Below are 20,186 nucleotides of genomic sequence, written 5' to 3' on the forward strand. Positions count from 1 at the left end.
ACATGGAAGAAAAACAGGTCAGTGACTAATACACTGGAAAAATTGCTCAAGAATAGATCATCATTAAGAGAAGATTTTACTCAAAATACTGCCTTTGGCCTCCGTCTTAACCCTCTGAGACTTGTTCACAGTGGAATTGGACATATCTGGATTCCAGCTGGGGTCGGGGTGTGGTTGCAATTGCAAGGAAAACCACCTTCATTATTACTCTCCCTTTCCTCAAATCTGCAGCAACTGTAAGAACAAGGAAAGTGTCTGGCATACTTTCCGTATACAAACTGCAGGTCAAAGCAAGTTACTGCAGATGTTTACAGTTATTTACAACAGTGTTTCTCAACCATTGGTACGAGTACCCTTAGAGGTACTCGAGAGAACTCTGGGGGTACATTTGTGAAATTTGGAGAAAACTGAATTTTTGTTTTCAGTTTTACAGAGCTTTATTATTTTTGTACTTTTTGCATCCAAAAATGTCATTGCCAACCTAGCTACGATTAAGTTGTTTAAACAAATGTGTTGAAATGGTAGAAAAAAAGTTGTGTGTCTGAAAACTGTAGATATTGGGGGTACTTTTTTAAAAAAGGGGGCACTATATAAAAAAAGGTTGAGAAACACTGATTTACACTACTGTCCCATCAGATGAAGGGTTCAGAGGTCAGTAGGGGACTCCTGGCTGAAGAGGAAGGTTGGGATCCAAGAAGTGGTGAGGACTCTGGCTGCGGGGGCAGGCTCTGGAGTGGAGCTGGGGATGAGTCGTCTGGGTTGCTGGAGGGTGCTCTGGACTTTGACTGAGGGGTATTAGAGGGTGGGAAGAGTCTCAGAGCTGGGGCAAAGGGGTTCAGAGGGCAGGAGAGGGATCAAGGCTGAGGCAGGGGCGTGGGGTGTAGGAGGTTGTGGGTACAGGTGGCGCTTACCTCAAGTAAGTTCTAAAAGCAGTAGCATCTACCCCCTACAGATCCTTGGTGGAGTTATAGCTAGGCAGCTTTGCATGCTGCCCTGTCCTCAGGCACTGCCCCCATGGCTCCCATTGGCCATGGTTCCTGGAAAATGGGAATGGCAGGGGTGGTGCTTGGGGCAGGGGAAGCTTCCTGGCTGCACCTTCACATAGGAGCCAGAGTGGAGACTTACTGCCTGCTTCCTGGGAGCCATGTAGCACAGAGGCTAACTGGGAGCATATCAGCTTGCCTAACAGTCAGTCAATCACCCAGTCACCAGTGCTGACCAGAGCCACCAGGATCCCTTTTTGGCCAGGTATTCTGGTTGAAAACCAGACACCTGCAAATCTGACTGCAGCTATTTCCCCCATATAATGTAATATAATTTTCATAAAATCTCCTTTTAAAATATCCAGGATTACATTCAATAGTCACCAGGGGTGTGTCTAGACTACATGCCTCCTTCGACGGAGGCATGTAGATTAGCCAGATCGGAAGAGGGAAATGAAGCCGCGATTAAAATAATCGCGGCTTCATTTAAATTTAAATGGCTGCCCCGATCTGCCGATCAGCTGTTTGTCGGCAGATCGGGGGAGTCTGGACGCGATGCCCCGACAAAGAAGCCTTTCTTCATCGACACAGGTACGCCTGGTTTCACGAGGCTTACCTGTGTCGATGAAGAAAGGCTTCTTTGTCGGGGCATCGCGTCCAGACTCCCCCGATCTGCCGACAAACAGCTGATCGGCAGATCGGGGCAGCCATTTAAATTTAAATGAAGCCGCGATTATTTTAATCGCGGCTTCATTCCCCTCTTCCGATCTGGCTAATCTACATGCCTCCGTCGAAGGAGGCATGTAGTCTAGACACACCCCAGGAGATTGAGGCTGATTCTGGGAGACTCCAGGCCAGTGCTGGAGGGTTGACAACCATAAATATCCGGTCATTCCAACTGTCATTCTGCAAGGGATCAAAGGTGATTAAGGGAGCTATGTTGTTTTTGAAAGGAGCTGACCGTGCCAGATAGTATGGGAGTATAGTGTCAGGCAGGAGGAAGCAGACTTAAGGGAACCTGTAAAGTGGTCTGTCATCTCAGGTATCGACAGATTCAAGGGAGGAATAAAATGATACTTTGTGAGAGACAGACCCCACCAATTTCTGTCCATACAGCCCATCAAATCCAACACAACAGCAAGTCCTATTTCCTCTTGCATGTAGTCACCTTCCCTACATACGACACCAGCTAAGGAATGCCTTCACTCTTGTGTGACCATGCTGACCAACATAATTTTCCCTGTGTACCTAGGAGTCATCCTAAAGAACAATGCATTATTTATGTTTTTCATAGAAGATTTTATTTGGGGTTCCAGAAAAGATTGTTCCTGTCACTTGATTGTAAAATAGGAGAGGGTACTGGAGGGTACAGGACAAAATGGGGTCATATACTTGGTGAGCTGGACTATGATATCTGGGTAGAGCTACAGAAGAACTATGGTCACTAAAGAGGATTCATAGGACAGGAGTTAATAAAAAGAAAGTACAGATGGGGTTAGGAGAAAAGGGGGAGGTTGAGAGGCATGTAAATGACCAGGAGAAGGTAAAAGGATTGTTCATGTTTGGAGTGGAAAGAGGACTGCCCAGGGCATGGAAAGAAAAGAAAGACAGGAGTGGTGGGTGGATGCATAGGTGGGCTAGAAGACAGTATGGAAAAAGAAAGACAGTTTTGCCCTATTATAATGTAAACACATTTCTTAACTTTTAGCTTAGTTAAAAGGCCTTTCCTTATATGCAACAATTTGCCCTCACCAAATACACATGGTGCAGGAATCCCAGAGAATCCTACTATAGATTGTACCTTCCTAACCTGGGATTCTCTGGTCTGACAACAGCCACGGTCCAACAGGACCACGGATATCCCTGGACCATAGGGAATGTAGTGGTACTGGGAATGTAGTGATACTGGGCCAGCATCCAGCAGCCCCAGCCAGGGCTGGGAGCCTGCAGTAGCCCCGGTCAGCATTCAGCAGCCTCTGTGGCAGACCCAGCTGCAGGGCCAGTAGCCAGTGGCAACCCTAGTAATGGGGCTGAGAGTCCTCTGCAGTCCTGACTGGAATCCCATAGCAACCTCGGCAGTGTCTGGCAGCTCATGGCAGCTCTGACCATGTCTGGCAGGAGCTCCAGGATGGGACAGCAGCTTGTGGCAGCTCCAGCCATTTTCGGCAATCTGCAGCAGCGGGTCTGGGAGCCTGCAGCAATGCATGGCAGTAGGGCCAGGAGCCCATGACAGCACCAGTTGGGGCTTGTGGTATAAGGGCTGGGGACTGGCAAGGGATAGCTGCCCAAATGAGTCTGAGGCAGGGGGGCCTGATGGACCCGAAGCAGAGCAGGCAGTGTTGGTGGGCTTGGGGGTGGTTGGCAGGGTACCTCCCCTGGTCCAGCAAATTCCCTTGTTCAGGACCAATCAGGTCCTGAAGGTGCCAGACCAGGGAGAGCCAACCTGTACAGTGAATCTAGATTATGATGTATCTCAGAATGTCTGCCAGAACAGAACTGTTCCCAATAGGCCATAAACATGAACTTCACTCAAATGTTTGTTACTAATTAAAAATCAAGGAAACATCTCCCCCAAAGATGTAGTGGTACTGGAGCAACCTTAATTCTAAATCACCTCTTGTCAACACAATACAAAAAAAATAAAATAAAGGAAATGACCAGTTAATTCAACTTCAAGGTCAACTTATGTTCACAAGCCTTTCTGCCCATATTAATATTTTAACATACCAAATCTTCAGGTTCCCAACAAACCTTTTTTCAGCTGCAACACAAAGCCACTCACATCACACACACTGCTATTTCCTCAAAAGTAGGCAACAGCACAATTTGAATCACATTAACAGGTGTGTGTAAAGCAGGGATTAGCAACTTTATAATACTAGCAGGACACAAAATTCATTAAAAACCTTCTGCAGATCATGGTATTTTTAAGAGGCTACATATTCCATAACTCAGGCATGTTTGCTGCAATACACCACTATTAATGCAATTAACTGTGTATTAATAGTGAAAAACTCAAGTGTACTTAAAAGAAATATCACATACAGCATCACCTTTAAATAACATAATAATCTGCTTAAACATAACTTTTTTTCACTAACCTTTTATTTAATGTGCAGAAGAGCAGGAAATTAATAAGTGAAAGTATCAAAATATAAAAGCATGATTTCTCAATGTTTTTCTCTCTGCTGTTCACATCTCTATCTTTGCTCTGTTCCCTTGTGGACTCAGGCTCTGCTATGAGGGGAAGAACCAAGGCCTAGGAGCAGAAGCTCATGGGCTGGCCACAACATTACTCAGATTTGTTCCAGCCATGCTCCATTATGCTATTAGAAAAGGGGCTCCATTATTCCACCACCCAGCAATGGTTACTCCCTCCACACTAGCCGAACTGTTTCCTCTCCCTCCCTGCTCACTATTGGAGGAGTGCTGAGCAGAAACTGATTGGTTCTCGGCTTTCAAACAAGCAACCCATGAGCAGACAGGAACTAGACCTAGGATAAAGTCAGAACCTGGGCTATTGGGCAAAGTAACTCAGGAATAGGATAACCAATTCAAAATAAAATAAAATAAAATAAAATAAAATAGTCAGAAGGTCTTTGTATATGCAATAGTAACGATATTTGATAAAAAAGGGAAATGTTTTCTTTAAATTAAGAGTAAAATCCATTTTTCTCTTGAGATCCAACTCCCTGTAAGCTCTTACTATTCATTTTTTCTAAATTAATTTTACATTACTTCAAAATATAAAAATTCAGAAAAGAGTCCTCTACTCCTGAAGAGTTCTGTAGCTAAAATTATAAACTTGGGAGCATCCATAAGCGTCTTTTAAAATAAGGATAGCTTCCTGAATTGAGACCATCAGCATATGCTTAAAATTGAACCTACACTGAAATGTTTTGATCGATCAGACCTAAAATGCCCTGTACCAGAAAAGTAAAAGCATCATTAGACATACAACTAAGGAAGGCAGTGGGATAAAATCTGCCCACCATTTGTGATATGGACTGCACGATCAGAGGGAGCAATTTGTGTTTCACAGAAAAATTAAGAACTCATATTGGCAATTACTAAACAGATGCTAAATCAAGAATTAAGAGCACATCAATCAGCTTTGTTTACCCTCATCTTGTCTTTGACTCATGGCTCTTTTCCCCTTCAAGTTCGGTTTCTGCAATTCTCTTTTTAAGTATAGACTACTTCACAATATATTATCAAGACTGGCAGTACAGAGTATCTGAAAGGATGAATTTTCTTTGGGAAATAAAAATTAAGATTAATTTCTGTTCTTGAACTGAATGTGATCACCATTTTATGAAACATTTATGCATTTGCATAGTAAATACCTTACTGAGAAAGATATTAAGGAAATTCAAATCTTTTGCACATGCATTTTTCTCTAAAACATCACTTGCAAAGCTGATATGCTTTCAAATTACTTCTGCTTACTTTAATTTGAAAAAAAAAAGACGCTTTAGTTGTATATTGAAGAAATACTGACATCTAGAATCATCTGTTTGTTTTTGGTGCAGTACAATTATTGATAATTCCAGAAACCTAAACTATTGAGTGTGGGAGGAATTAAAGCTTAATTTTACATCATACTACTCTAATTTCAATACATATTATACATAAAAAACTAAGTTGAAAGAATATTTCTAACCTGGCAAACTCAAGTACATAAATTAGGAAATGACAGAATTAAGGGTGGCTGTGCAACCTTCATTCAATTTCCTTGTGAATATGCATTATTGTATAGCTTTTAATTACATGATTGCATACTGTTTTTTCCATGGGATTCATTTAAAATGCGGTTCAGGTCCAGTAAAAAAAGGAAATGATAGGCTGCATCATAATGCAGATTGAATTAAGATTGCTTAGGCATTTTCTAATTTCCAAATGCTTGACTTCGCAAACTTAGTCACATTCTTTCAATATATTTTTGTATGTGAGTTCCTAAAACTGAAAATTGAAAAAAGCTAGCTGAAAAACCAGAAATTCCTTCATCTAGCATAATATTTGTACCCAGTTGGTTTCTTCTCAGTATTGGAAACTATAGATCCACAGTGCACCTTTGCTACTTGAACTAATGGAGTAACTGATAGCAATGGTATGATTCTCATCCAGATGACAAGTACTAGAGCAAGGATGGGGAGCCTGTGGCCCAGGGGCCGAATCCAGCCCCTGGCTTGCCTGGATCTGGCCTCCAAGGCTCAGGGCTCCCTTCCAGCATCAGGGAGCCCCACTCCAGAGGCTATGGGGGCTCACAAAATATATTAGCTGGGGCCCTTCTATGCTCTGATGTGCAAGGGGAAAATGGGGAGTGATTTCTGCTTCTCAGTCAGTGGCCATGTCAGTAAGATGGTCATTTATGTGCCAACCCAGACTGATTTCTCTGTAGGTCAGAGGCCTCCAACCCAAAAAAGTCTATGGGCAGTTACCCTGAATTTTGCCTCAGTTTTCCCCACTTGTTATGCCCTTCGATCATGACTGTGAACTCCCTGAGAAGACAAAAGGAAAAGCCAACCAGTTTCGCCTTACTGTAGTCCCCATGAGGTTGTATTTCCCTTTTTTATTCATGAGGGGTATGTCTAGACTGCATCCCTCTGCTGGCAGAGAGATGCAGACTAGGCACGTTGACATTGCAAAAGAAGCAGGGATTTAAATATTCCATGTCTAATTTGCATAAAAATGGCTGCTGCATTTTGCTGACTCAGCACTTTGTCTGCGAAAAGTGGCCATCTAGAGGGGGATCTGTTGAGAAAGAAAGCCTTTTCCGACAGATCCTGTAAACCTCTTTGCAGGCCGCAAACAAACGGGACGTGGGCTGCATGTGGCCCATCCGCATGCTGAGTAGCCCTGCTTCAAGTACTGCATGCACTGCTCTCTGCATGTGGACACATGAGCCTTTAGAGGAGCTTTTTGGCTGACTGGTTGAATATAAACATGCAACTTTAGTCTTTAGCTCTCATAGAGCATATGGGAAAGTTTATCAAATCTTTCCCTTGCTCTGGGGCTCCGTTCCAAGCTCCAGATCACTTTGGGGTTAAAGTAGCACAAGGTTTGTGTGCATTGTTTGGAGAGTGGAAGAAAAATGACTGCGAAAATCAAAGGTATTTGACCTGGTACAGAAAGAAAAACTTAATTCAAAAGAGAAGTTATGAGCTGCAGGAGAAGGATCTTGGACATCATGAATGAATCTGACCTAAGCCTAGAGACTGTTCCAGACTGGTGGAGAAATGGAGGCAGGAAAAAGAGTATAGGAAATTATTTTTTTTTCTGGATCTGTATACCTTTTGTACTGTCTCAATTGAAGAGAAACTTGAGTTTGGAAAGTTTTACATCAGAAATAACATGGGAAGATGGTATAAAGCTGACAGAGTAAAATCCACATAGCACTAACGCTCTTGAACCAAAATTTGTGGCAATGCATTGCAGTACATAAAGGAGAGAATGCCTCAAAAATGTATCTATAATAATGCTCATAACACACAAAAGATGCATTTTCTTTCACATGAAACATAAGTAGACCCCTGAGATTTGTGATGTCTGTCAGGATATAATATAAAGAGTGCCATTTGGACATGTAGACATAGTGCCAAATGCTTGAGTGGCTTTTATGATGGACATCTATTCGGTTGCACAGAGAATGATTCAGGGCAGAATTTGGTCATCCTTCTTTCAGGTCAAAGTGGAGGTCACAGAAAAATTAACACATATGCAAATTCATCAGTCTTTACCCAGGCATACAGCCCAAAGAGTTCAGGGAAGGATTAGATCGATAGGGGGCCATTCTTTTTTACAAGAACTAGGGATGTAAAAAAGTGTGTGGCTTTTTTGTAAACATGTAATGGCTGGAATTTTCACCCGTTACATGTTTACACATGGGGTGAGGGGTGCAACTCTGCAGGAAGCAGTGTGCATGTGGAGACAGCTTTTAAGTCAGCTCTCTGAGAGCAATGGCTCCCACAAAGCCGCCTGCTTCCGCCTTCCCATCCCCCACTGTCTCTGTATCAACTCCCCCTCTGCCACATTGCTGCCTCTTTTAAGCCAGCTCCCCTTGAGCACCAGCAACCACCTATTCCCCTCCCCTCTACTACTGCCTCTGATACAGAAGTAGCAGCCCTGGGGGGAGGGAGGGCTTGTGTGTAACTATGAAGGTTAACCAATGAGCACAAGCTCATACCTTTACGTTTTAGTTCAGATTATACTATTTACTCATTAGTACAAATAATGTTTGATTTGCAGAATAAAACAATGTAATGAGTTTACTATCCCTATCTTCATCTAAATGGCTAACATTCTTATAATTTAAGTTTATTATTGTATGTATTATGTGTTAATACACTGCTTTTGGAGTTGGTCCCTCTTAGAAGTTGCCAGGAATAAACTTATAATTGCTAGTCAATAACAGAACTAAACCTGCCTATATATAAAAAAGGAAATACGGACAACCCAGGAAATTACAGAGCAGTCATCTTAACTTCTGCATAAAAAAAGATAAACATGCAACACCACATTTTCATTTTTTTCAACTGATTAGTAAAACTACTGGTAGATGCATGATACCAAATTATGAGTTGCCTTTCAATCTGATTTCAATTCTGCAATTATCAGCACAAAGAACTAGATGAATGTTGTGTTATCTGATTACAAATATTGGAATACAACCCAAAAAGAAGGATGTAGCTTTGCTAGAGAGTTAGGAAAGGAACCCTGCTTACAAGTGTTATTCTGCATACAAATATATCTATCATAAAGTCAATGACTGCCTTTGTCAGTAGTTAAAAACATTTCCATTACAGTGTGATTAACTAGCCCACTTACCCACCAGACATTAGCGTAAGTGTTGGAACAATCCTTTTAAGGAGTATCTTTTTAAAAAATCAAATCTATCACACTAAATAATCTGGAAAGAAATAATTTTGGTATGTAGACAAATTAGTAATGTTCCATGCTACATTTTGGAAATACTGATTTATATTTTAATAGTAAAGAAACATACAAATGGCTCCAATGTCATTCCATTTGCTGGCTGCGTACTCTTTATATTTTGTATTAGAAGTTCAAGGATTCTTAGGATTTCTTTTCATTGTTTTTTCCCACAACAAAGACTCACACATTGATACAACTAACTGTACAACAAAACTCACAGATGTATCCTAATAATTATTCCTATTTTCCATTAAAATGGCAAAATATAAAATGATAGCTTCTAGAATAACAGTAATCTTTTGTAGTACAATCATATTTATAAGGATTTACTGTAGCTTATACTCTTCTCTGTTGGTCTTCAATACCTGATCTCAAAAATAGTGTACTTTAGATAATACTAGTAAAAGAACTATTACTTTCCAAGAATCTTCCTGAGATGCCATTGGTACAAGTAGTTCAAAGGTTTTCCAGATAATATCACATGATACTATCACATGATTCACCATCACACAAAATAACTTTTTTTTTGTATTGGATTTGGCAATATACTAAAGGAAATGGAGCACTCTTATTTTTGGTGAAGTTTACTCTAGAGATGAAAAATATGGTTTATATTTAGTGTGTGTGTGAGACAAATACATCATATGCATGCACTCAAAGTATGTGTGTGAGAGATTATGTATTATATTAATTATTGATTAATTTATTCAAAGTTTCGTTAGGATAAATTGATTTTTATATATTTTTTCCAATAAATAATTACATACATAAGACCAAATCTGTCCCCTGTTAATCCTGCTTTCTGATTCTCTGATGGTGAAAACCACATTTTAAGTTTAATGGAAGGTCTAAGTGGTCTGTGTCACCTCTGGCTTAGATAAATCACCTGCCTCTCAACCCTTTCAGGCATCATGTTGGAAGGGGGGAATAGGGTTATAAATCACGTATCGCAGAAATGCCTGGGAAACTAGCCCAATCATGCTCATCTGTGCCAGACAATGGAGCCTTCCTGCAATAGTTCGAACACTGCAAGAAAGCCTTTAATCTAGTCAACTAGCTGACAAAACTTGGAAAGGCAAAAAATATTGTGAAGCCAACAGACATGGGACATCAGTAGGTGGGGATGAGATAAAAGCCCACTGGCTCTTAGCTAAGGCCAGTGGCTTATGGCACACTGGAGTCGACATATCTTATGCTGAGCATGGTGTGGTCTCCAAAGTGGGAGGTTGACAAGAGCAAACGCTCCTATTGGCTTTTCTTACTCCTCACAAGGAATTAAAGTATCAGTGCCAATTTGGGGTACCCTCAATGTTCAGTTTAGTGGGTTCTTCCTAGACCCGCTAAATCAAATGCCAGAAGTTTGATCTCCAGCACAGCAAGTGGGGATGTGGCCTAAAGCTGTTTAGCAGCCTTCAATCCCCCTTCTCAGTGGTCTCAGTGCCTCTGGTTTATAATATTCGGTTTTGCAGCATAACACACATACCTTCCTAAAACAAAGCTGCAGATTAGGAAACATCTTCCATTTTTGCTACCTGCTCTATTTCAAAAGTCTTTCTGCTCACTTTCCCTAAACAACTTCCAAACCTATCTCTCAGTATAGATAATTTTTTTCTATACTGTCTGGAAATACACTTTAAACTCCTATTTGTTTCATTGCATATATTAAGAAACAGCTAATGTTTGTACTAAAATGGCAAAAAACACAAATTCCCCAATATTCAAGAATATATTGGATAGTCCAATACAGAACTCCACACACTTAAAATATTCTACAAAATTATAAATAATAGGAGTTCTGTCATAGTCTCTGCATCCTTCTTATCTTTTTCTGGTTAATGTTGTTTACATATTCACACTTATTTTTACACTGTGAATGTGACTTTCCTATGAATGCAACTGTGATATTTTGAAGTCAGAAAACTGAAATCTCTGCCAATTAAGCTGAACCAGAAAAAAGGAAAGCAACTAATCAGGGATGAACAGAACTGTGTATATTTGTTAACAATATGTACTAAGCTGATCTTGCAGAGGTTTTTATGAGCAATGTCATTGTAAGCCCTTCATACAATCATGTAACCCTGCTCAGAGATAAATATAGAAGTACTTTGTTCTCTTAACCAAGACCACCTACAGCTTTCCACTATCAGTTAGATAGAGCTCATTATTTTACTTGTTTACAGTATCATTTATTTTCACTCTAACCATCATCATAGATACATTCCTATCTATTTCCTGCCAAATTTAGAACTTCAAGTCCTTCAAAATACTTTAAAAAATAATTTTAAATATATCTTGGCTCAAGTTCAGCTCACTTTATTCACAGAAGCAGCCTTGCAGATGTTAGTGGGGATTGCACATAAACCATGCAGATTTGGTCCAGAAAAATAAATGAAGGAAACACAAGTAGTAAATTAGCCATCTTATCAATGAAAAGCTAGTGCTACTATATCTGGAGGTGCCAGAATTTTGCCAAAGCAACTTGCTCACTCTTTCTCTCATTATAATCTTCCCAAAGTGTTTCACAAACCAATATACAATACAATAAGATTGCCTATGGGACAGCTAGGAATTTTTAAGGATGCAAGGAAGAACATATGCTCAGGAGCATAAGAAGAGTTTGCTACTTTATTACAGACTTGTACTATGGCTTTCATTTCCAGAGCCTGGTCTACACTAGGACCCTAATCTGAAATTAGCCCTGCAAGGCTGATTTTCTAAGTGATACGTCCACACCACCAAGCCTGTTATTCTGGAATAAGGGGCAATGGAATTTGAACTCTGGAGTCCTGCTTTTCACAAGGAGTAACATTATTCCTGAATTTGTAAGTCCGAAATAACGTTAGTGTAGATGCTCCAGTGCTGCTAATTTGAACTAATTGGCCTCTGGGAGACCTCCCGCAGCTCCCCAGAGTGTTTCTCAGGGCTCTGAGTCCAAGGCAGGCTCCATTAAAGTAGATGCGCTACTCCGGACTGCATTTGATTCTTCCGTGAAGGAGGACACAGAACTTTGAATTTGTAAAATCAGGTGCCCCAGAAGCTGAACTGAGTAAATTTGAAATAATCGCCTAGTGTAGACATGATCCAAAGGAATAAGACAGACTTCACTGAATACTACTAAATGTATCTACCTGAAAAGGAACTGACCTACCATGCTGGTATGTGAACCTGTATTCCTCGTCCAGTTGTTATAAAATATGAGTTTTATAATAAATTGCTGAGGAAACTCCTCCAGATAAAACAAAATATGGATAATCTGTTATATATTATTCTTGATAGTTTTGTGGTTTCATTTCTAACTGCTGTTCTTATAAAATATTCTTTGGAGAAAATGAGAACATGTTTGTATTTGAAAAAAAAAAGAGAACTGGAATGAGTTATCAAAATTCTCACTAAGCAAAGAAATATAATAATTATTAATATTGTTTGGCACACTTCTCAACCATTTCACAATGTAGTAGTTGATTATTTCTGAAGTTAGAAAAAATTGCTTTTAACACAAAGACACCAAAATTAATACTTTGTACCAATATAGCTTTTTTATTTGAGAATATTAGAGATAAAAATAAGTATTATTATTCCTATTTGCAAAGTCTCAAGGTCCCACAATAGATTAATAACTCCATCTGAAATAGAACCTGGATCTCTAATTCTCAGCTTGCTCTTACTACTAAAATCATACTGTTGCCCTATCATATGAATAACCATATAGATGTTAGTCTGAGAAGTAGAATAGACTGTTCAATGTCAATGGCATTGTATATTTATCAGTAATCATTTAAAAGGCATACATTTATCCAAGCACACACAACTCTTGGCAACTATACAATGTTTATACACAGTGATTTACTGAATCACTATGGGTATGTCTACACTACCCCGCTAGTTCGAACTAGCGGGGTAATGTATGCATACCGCACTTGCTAATGAAGCCCGGGATTTGAATTTCCCGGGCTTCATTAGCATAAGCGGGGAGCCGCCATTTTTAAATCCCCGCTGCTTCGAACCCCGTGTAGCGCGGCTACACGGGGCTCGAACTAGGTAGTTCGGACTAGGGTCCTATTCCGAACTACCGGTACTCCTCGTGAAACGAGGTGTACCGGTAGTTCGGAATAGGCACCCTAGTCCGAACTACCTAGTTCGAGCCCCGTGTAGCCGCGCTACACGGGGTTCGAAGCAGCGGGGATTTAAAAATGGCGGCTCCCCGCTTATGCTAATGAAGCCCGGGAAATTCAAATCCCGGGCTTCATTAGCAAGTGCGGTATGCATACATTACCCTCCTAGTTCGAACTAGGAGGGTAGTGTAGACATACCCTATCTGTAGGTGTCTCCTGTCCCAGTTTACAAGTTCTCTGAGTATTACTACTCATTCAGCCAATCACTCAAACAAACAAGTTTGGTTACAATTTGCAAGAGATAATGCTGTCTACTTCTGGTTACAATGTCACCTGAACACGAGAACGGCCAATCATGTGGCACTGTTGTATTTGTTGCAAGATATTTACGTGCCAGATGTGCAATAGATTCATATGTCCCTTCATGCCTCAACCACCATTTTAGTGGACATGTATGCATGCTGATGACAGGTTCTGTTTGATAATAATCCAAAGCAATGCATATTGTCGAATGATCATTTTCATCATCCTAATCAGATGCCACTAACCAAAGCTTGATTTTTTATTTTATTTTATTTTAATTTTATTTTATTTTATTATTTTTGGGTGGGGGGGAAGAGGTTTGGATTCTGTAGTTTCAGCTTTGGAGAGTGTTGCTCTTCTAAGACTAAAGTCCCTCTCAGATTTAGGATGGCCCTTCAGATTCTTAAACCTTGGGTCAAATGCTATAGCTATTTTTATAAATCTCACATTGGTACCTTCTTTGCATTTTGTCAAATCTGCTGTAAAAGTATTCTTAAAATGAACATGTGTTGTCTCATCATTCATGTCTGCTATATGGCAGAATGCCGGTAAAGCAGAGCAGGAGACATACAATCCTATTCCAAGTAATTCAGACATACATTTAATTAATGTTATTTTTAATGAGTGCCATCAGCATGGAAGCATGGTCCTCTGGAATGGTGGCTGAAGCACAAAGGGGAGTATAAATATTTAGCATATCTGGCATGTAAATACCTTGCATTGCTGGTTAAAAAAGGGCTTTGTTTTTCTCACTTCCTGATGACACTGTAAATAAGAAGCAAGCAGCAGTATTTCCCATCAATATAAACAAACTTGTTTGTTTTAGACATTGGAGAACAAGAAATAGATCTGAATAGATAAACATCAAAATAAATAATAAATGTCAGTTGGTGTTCTATTGTTGAACAGTGTGATTAATCACTATTAAATTTTTGAGTTAATTGCCTAAATTAACTGGGATTAATGGACAGCCCTAATACACACATGTGTGCGTGCACACACACATGCACCTACATTCACATTTGTGTACCCATCGTGGAAATTCATCCTCAAAGGCAAAAACTTTTGAACAACCAACTTTAATTCCGTATGGAAGAATTCTGAATGCAAATGAAAGCAGAGATGAATTTTAGTTAGACAAAATGCAATGTAATGTAATGGTGAACTCAAACTGGGCTTTAGCCAGATAGAAATGCTAGCACACTGTTCTTGCAAAAATAAATAACAAGGCCTTCAAGGCCTATCATGTGAAAGAATCATGACATTTTTTCTACCATATAGGTGTTCAATACAGTACTGATTGAATGGAAATGAATAAGCTATAAAGAGCACTTTATTCCTGTCTATAATATCAATTCATTGATTCAACTTTTCTGATGCAAATTATTTACAGTAATAAGAAAGAACAGTGACATTCGGAGACAAAAGGTAAATTGAGGTCTGTAATGGAAGACAGAGACAATTGCATAAAAATTAGATTTGATCTATTGTGTGAGTGCACAGTTGGTTACTTCACCATGATATGAAACATCATTTCTGAGCACTTGAAGTGTGAACAATCTGCAATGTTCCTTTATAATTTTCAGTTTTATGTTAAGCTTGCCATATATTACTGTTATTTAGGTAAATGTACCTTTTATATTTAAAATATCCTCTTATCTTTGTTACAGCAACAGAATACTCAGGTAGAGTTCTATTTACATATTTATATTAGAAAACTTAGTATATTATGTGCACTGTCCACAGTAAGCAGTGTAATCTCTAAGGGTGCATCTACACAGCAGGGCTTAACTCAAAATAAGCTACAGCAAATTGAACTACGTCAACTGCGTAGCTTATTTTGAAATAGCTTATTTCAAAATTGGGAGTGTCTGTCTACACAGCACTTATTTCAAAATAGAGTACTCTTCATCTGACTTCCCTTCCTCCTCGTTCAATGAGGGTTACAGGAGTCGGAGCAGTTACAGAAATGAAATAACTGACTGCTGTGTAGATGCAGACTAAGTTATTTCTAAATAATGCTAGTTATTGCAAAATAATGTTGCTGTGTAGATGTAACGTAAGTGTGTTTTTGTGCAGTTTTATAATCCTTAACCTATCCTATCCACATATTTTATCCCACCTTTATTTATTTTTTTAAATCTCAGGTTACGGGTCAGAAATAAAGTAAAATATACGATAACTCTGTTTTACCAAGAATATAAGCTCTGGACAAATATATTTAATTAATTAATAGTCCTAAGGGAAATCTGCAATTGTTGCACTTGGAGAGACAGTAAAATTGCAGAATTCCCCCAGGACTGCATTAACATGCTGAATCACCATCTTCTCAAGGTACTTGGAAGTTTTGGTAGGGCATTGTTTGGTAGAAAACAAACAAAAACATTAAAGCACTCATGCAGAGTCTTCAATTCTGCTTAGAGGAAATGTGTCTATCCATAGAATTTAGAAGAAATGAGACAGAATTCCAGAATAATGTAGTCCTATGACTATATGAAAAGATACCAGATACCCAAAGCTAGGGTCAGCACTCATAAATCAAAAATTAATATATAATATGGAATGCTTAATATTTCCTAGTCTTACTGGGTTTGGACTTGCAGTTAAATGCAATACAAATTATATGGCTGATATTTTCACTGAAAACTTCTTCTAACATCAGGAAAAGAACAATCTATCATTATATGAAAGGTAGTGACATATAGCTCATAAATAAGTATAAAAACATTACTTTTACAACATTGATGCATGACACATTTCCTAATTATCAGGAAACTGAATTGTTAGAGGTTGACAATATGCATTGCAGATCTTGTCCTTCTCCAGTTTATATTCACCCCAAGCTAATATTGGTAGAAAGTAAGTGCCAATGGTTAGGTAACCTTCTGTGTATGGGACAGAGATATGGAAAGTGTTTGACTTGAATTGAGCAGCAAAAAAGACTCAGAATTGGGGCTGGATCTAATTTTATAATCCCCCTTAGTAGCGTATTACATTCACCCAAGGAGACTATTTATCCCAAACCAAGTCCTTTCAAAACAAAATTGTGGTCTAAGCTTTCTTTGGAGAGACTTGTGCTAGCTTCAAAATTTCCTCCTTGTTCTGGATCATTTCAACCTGAGAGATGTTCAAATGTTGCCTATATCCTTTTGTATTCATGTATCTGTGGGCTTTTTTTTTTAAGAGGTGCAAGCATTTTTAAAAAAATATAAGTTCTAAAATCTTAAGCTTCCCTGGAGGAACTTATGAAGAAATTTGAAAATCTTTAGTGCAGTAAATCAGAAGAATTAGAAGAAACTCATCCAAAACTTCTCAAGGAAGAGTGAAATAGAGATAATAACAAGGAGGAAAAATCCAACGAACCTGTTCCTCACTGGAAAATTATTCACAGAATGAAAATCTCCAGAAGAGGAATGCACACTGACCACAAGAATTACAGACCAGTGAACCTAAATCAGTCTGAGGAAATTGACCAAGTGTGTAATTGAAGATAAATTAGTACAGTGCCTAGATAAAGATAACCAGGAAGCATCAAACCAACAGAAGTTGTGAAAAGGACAGCCTCAACAAGCTGGCCAGTCTTTGAAAAATTAGTAAAATACTAGAAAATACAAACCAATTGATATATGATAATTAACTCAGATGTAAGATGAGTTCTGTTATAAATTTTAATATTAAAGTATATTAGAAAAAATCTAAAGATGAAGGGCAAATTAAAAACAAACTCTTTCCTAGGACACAATTATAGTAAATGGCTGCTCTTCATAATGGAGACATGTTGATAATGTGTTTCCCAAATGCATTATTGAGCGCATGTGAGCAGATTTGGGTGATATCAGTTTTGTCAAGTTTTTTGGTGACCAGGCATCACGGTTAGCAAATTGTTAGCATAGTGTTTAATTTCTCTTTTGTTTCAAAGAGTTCCAGGTACTAAGGCTATTTCTGCTACAGAGGATGAGTGTGAAGTTTTGCCCATGGGCACATCAGCATATTTTAGGTGAAGATCATCATCTGGAAAGTTTGATGTTTGTTTTGGAAAGATCAAATTGATAGCTCAAGTTTATCCTTGACTGATTAAGAAACAAGTTATGGGTTTTTTTTGTGTTAAACTGAATGCCTAACTGACAAGCTACAGGAAGGATGCTCTATAATTTCACTAAAATACTTATATTTGATGAAGTGATGACTACTCAATTCAGTTTTTGAATAGCTAACAAAAGAAATAGCTTTTACTAGCTTAACTAAGAAATTAAATGGAAACTTTACTTTTATAATTCTGTGGATACTGAGAGAATCAATCACAGAGTTAGGGTAGACCAAAAGGAAATACAATTCACAGCCATGTGCTTTTCCTACAACAAACACAGTGAAACATTGATGGTTTTCTGCCACACAGCAGGCATAGTATAAACACACATATGCATCTTAGTTGTCAATTAAAGTGATATTATTTTTATTCTAATTTTTTTAGCTATCTGAGGTGAAGAACTGGTCAAAACCTTATCATGATCTCCAATAAACTACGATATGTAGACTGTATTTTTGATATGGTTGCATATCTGGTACTAGATAAATAATTGGATAACTTTGTCCCTAGTTCTGAAAATATATATGCATTTGAGTATCTTTCCTTATGTGAAAATTCCCATGGAGTTCAGTGATTGTTCACGTGCATGATGTTGCTCAAATGCGTAAGAGTTTTCAGGATCAAGTGCTAAAAGATAATTTTTATGTGTTTACCAAATGGGATATATGAGATATTATTTTGCTATGTCTAGATAGAAGGAATCTTCCAACATTCTAAGAAATAAATATTTGAGGTAATAAATATAATTTTGTCTGTGGTCATTTGGTATATAACAAAATATAATTTTGTTCTGTGACAAAAAAGGAGTGTCAGATTCCTAAAGGGAAAAGACCATCAGAAATAAAAAAAAATTCTCTAGACTCATGGTTACTCTGCCTTCATTGTATGAAGTAGGTGAATTGCTGGAATAGCCTTGTTTTGTATATCTTGTTTTTACCATCCATTACCTAATGTGTATGCATGTGTTTATTCTTTGAGAGATTGGGGTGGGGATATCAAGAAATGGCTCAGTATCCTCTCTTCTGTTTCACCTTGACAATATGAAACATAGTAATAACAATCATTTGATGCTTAATTAGCCGTGTGGTCTAACTATATCATGTTTATCTGGATTACATTTTTTCCAATAAGAAGTCTTGACTTTTTAGGGGATCACCAAACTTTTCCACAAAAATGTGATCATCTTTATCGAGAGAAACTAATCCTTAATATACAATGAATTCAATACATAAGTCTGCTCTTTGAGTATGTGCTCAATTCCCATGAATGTTCTGTGTACCAGAGGGCAGGCTTTGGGCCACTAAGTTCCCATCTGTAGAACAGGTTTACTGGAAATGAAAAATGAGCTATTATACTACAAGTGAATCAATATTTTCTTTTTAACAAAAGATAAATATATTATTTTATCCTTCTGTCACTAGTGACTCCTCCCTCACCTTCATTTTCAGTCACAATATACAGTGGAAATAAAGTTTCCTTCCAAATTTGGTATGTGATATCTTTCAAGTCCAATACAGAACAATGTAAAGCAGAATAAATGTGCCCTCATCTTACTTTTCTCATCTTGCTTATTGCTGTTTAATTGATTTCAATTGACAAGAGCATTGAGCTAGGAGAGAAAAAAAGGTAAACTTGGAAGGAGCTGTGACTGTATCATCCTAGTCTTTATCTAGCTGAGATGTCAAATCATACAGGAAAAAGAGATAGTAATTCATCATTTTGATAGGCTGAAACTTCCACTTGTAGTATAATATGTGGTGACCCCTGAGATGCATGAAATTCTTGTGGATGGCAAAAATATCAAATTCACATAATGAGGTTTTGCATTGAAATTACACAAAAATCCAAGATATGTGGAACATACATTAGGGCAGGATATGGTCCTTTGAATGTTATTCTCAATGCTCGTACCAGCAGCAACCGTCATCTGAAAAAAGGGGGCAACAGAGAGTCCACTCAATTGAACAGAATATTTTGAAGCGTTACGATAAATTCAAATTATGCCATGCTAAACACATGAATATTCTTAATGTTCATTCACACAAGATAACTGAATACAATATTTATCTGGTTCAATTCAAACTTGCAAAAAAAATCAAAAGTATTATTACATACAGTGTGAAAATATTGACTCATGGCTGGCTAAAAGCAGTCTTATGATGAGTCAGCAAGTTTCCATTATTTATGTCCATACGAGTGAACACAGAAGTCTGACGCAGTGTTAAACACTTAATTATGGAGGTACCAGTCACAGCTGTATCATTAAGGATAAACTGAGTTTCCAATTAAAGCCAGATTTTCAGCCTATTTCCCATAGCTGACGAATACAGGATATCTTCCCCAAAATTAAAACACATTCTCTGACTTTGTAATTTTTTTTTCTGACAAAATGAAGGTTAATTATTTAATTAATTAGAATTTCTTCTTCCCATCAAGAAATTTAGCATTTTCTCTCACACCTTTCTATTGCCTTGAATGATCTCAGCAATGGGGTCTTACAGTTTTTAACTTTCTGTGTAGATAAAACTATTTGAAATCTTGAAGATATGAAATATATAAAGAATATCTTGAGAATTAATGGTCATCCTGTGACTATTTTTCACCACCATATGTTTCTCTTTCAGCAGTAGCTGATGCATAAAATATTTTTTTCAAAGAAACTCTGAATGGCAGTCTAATTGGATGACATTTCTTCAAACCTTAATACATACATCAGAGGAAATAAATCGTTCATGGTTTTAAATGTCTGGTTTCATCAGTACCAAA

General features: G+C 38.1%; 1 protein-coding gene across 6 annotated transcripts in view; it reads right to left on the reverse strand.

Annotated features, from left to right (window-relative positions):
- PPFIA2 (PPFI scaffold protein A2) overlaps window positions 1-20,186 on the reverse strand; it is a 601,388-nt gene that overhangs the window by 307,395 nt on the left and 273,807 nt on the right. For 4 of the 6 annotated variants that reach the window (XM_075932507.2, XM_089780129.1, XM_089780128.1 and 1 more), the window contains exon 3: window positions 19,285-19,347. The exons of the other annotated variants lie outside the window; for them this stretch is intronic. In XM_075932507.2, the coding sequence (XP_075788622.1) occupies window positions 19,285-19,347 (63 nt within the window). The remainder of the gene's footprint in view (window positions 1-19,284; window positions 19,348-20,186) is intronic. 6 annotated transcript variants of the gene reach the window in all.

The sequence above is a fragment of the Pelodiscus sinensis genome, chromosome 1 (assembly GCF_052426305.1).
Source record: "Pelodiscus sinensis isolate ZL-2025 chromosome 1, ASM5242630v1, whole genome shotgun sequence".
In the NCBI taxonomy this organism is placed as follows: domain Eukaryota; kingdom Metazoa; phylum Chordata; order Testudines; family Trionychidae; genus Pelodiscus; species Pelodiscus sinensis.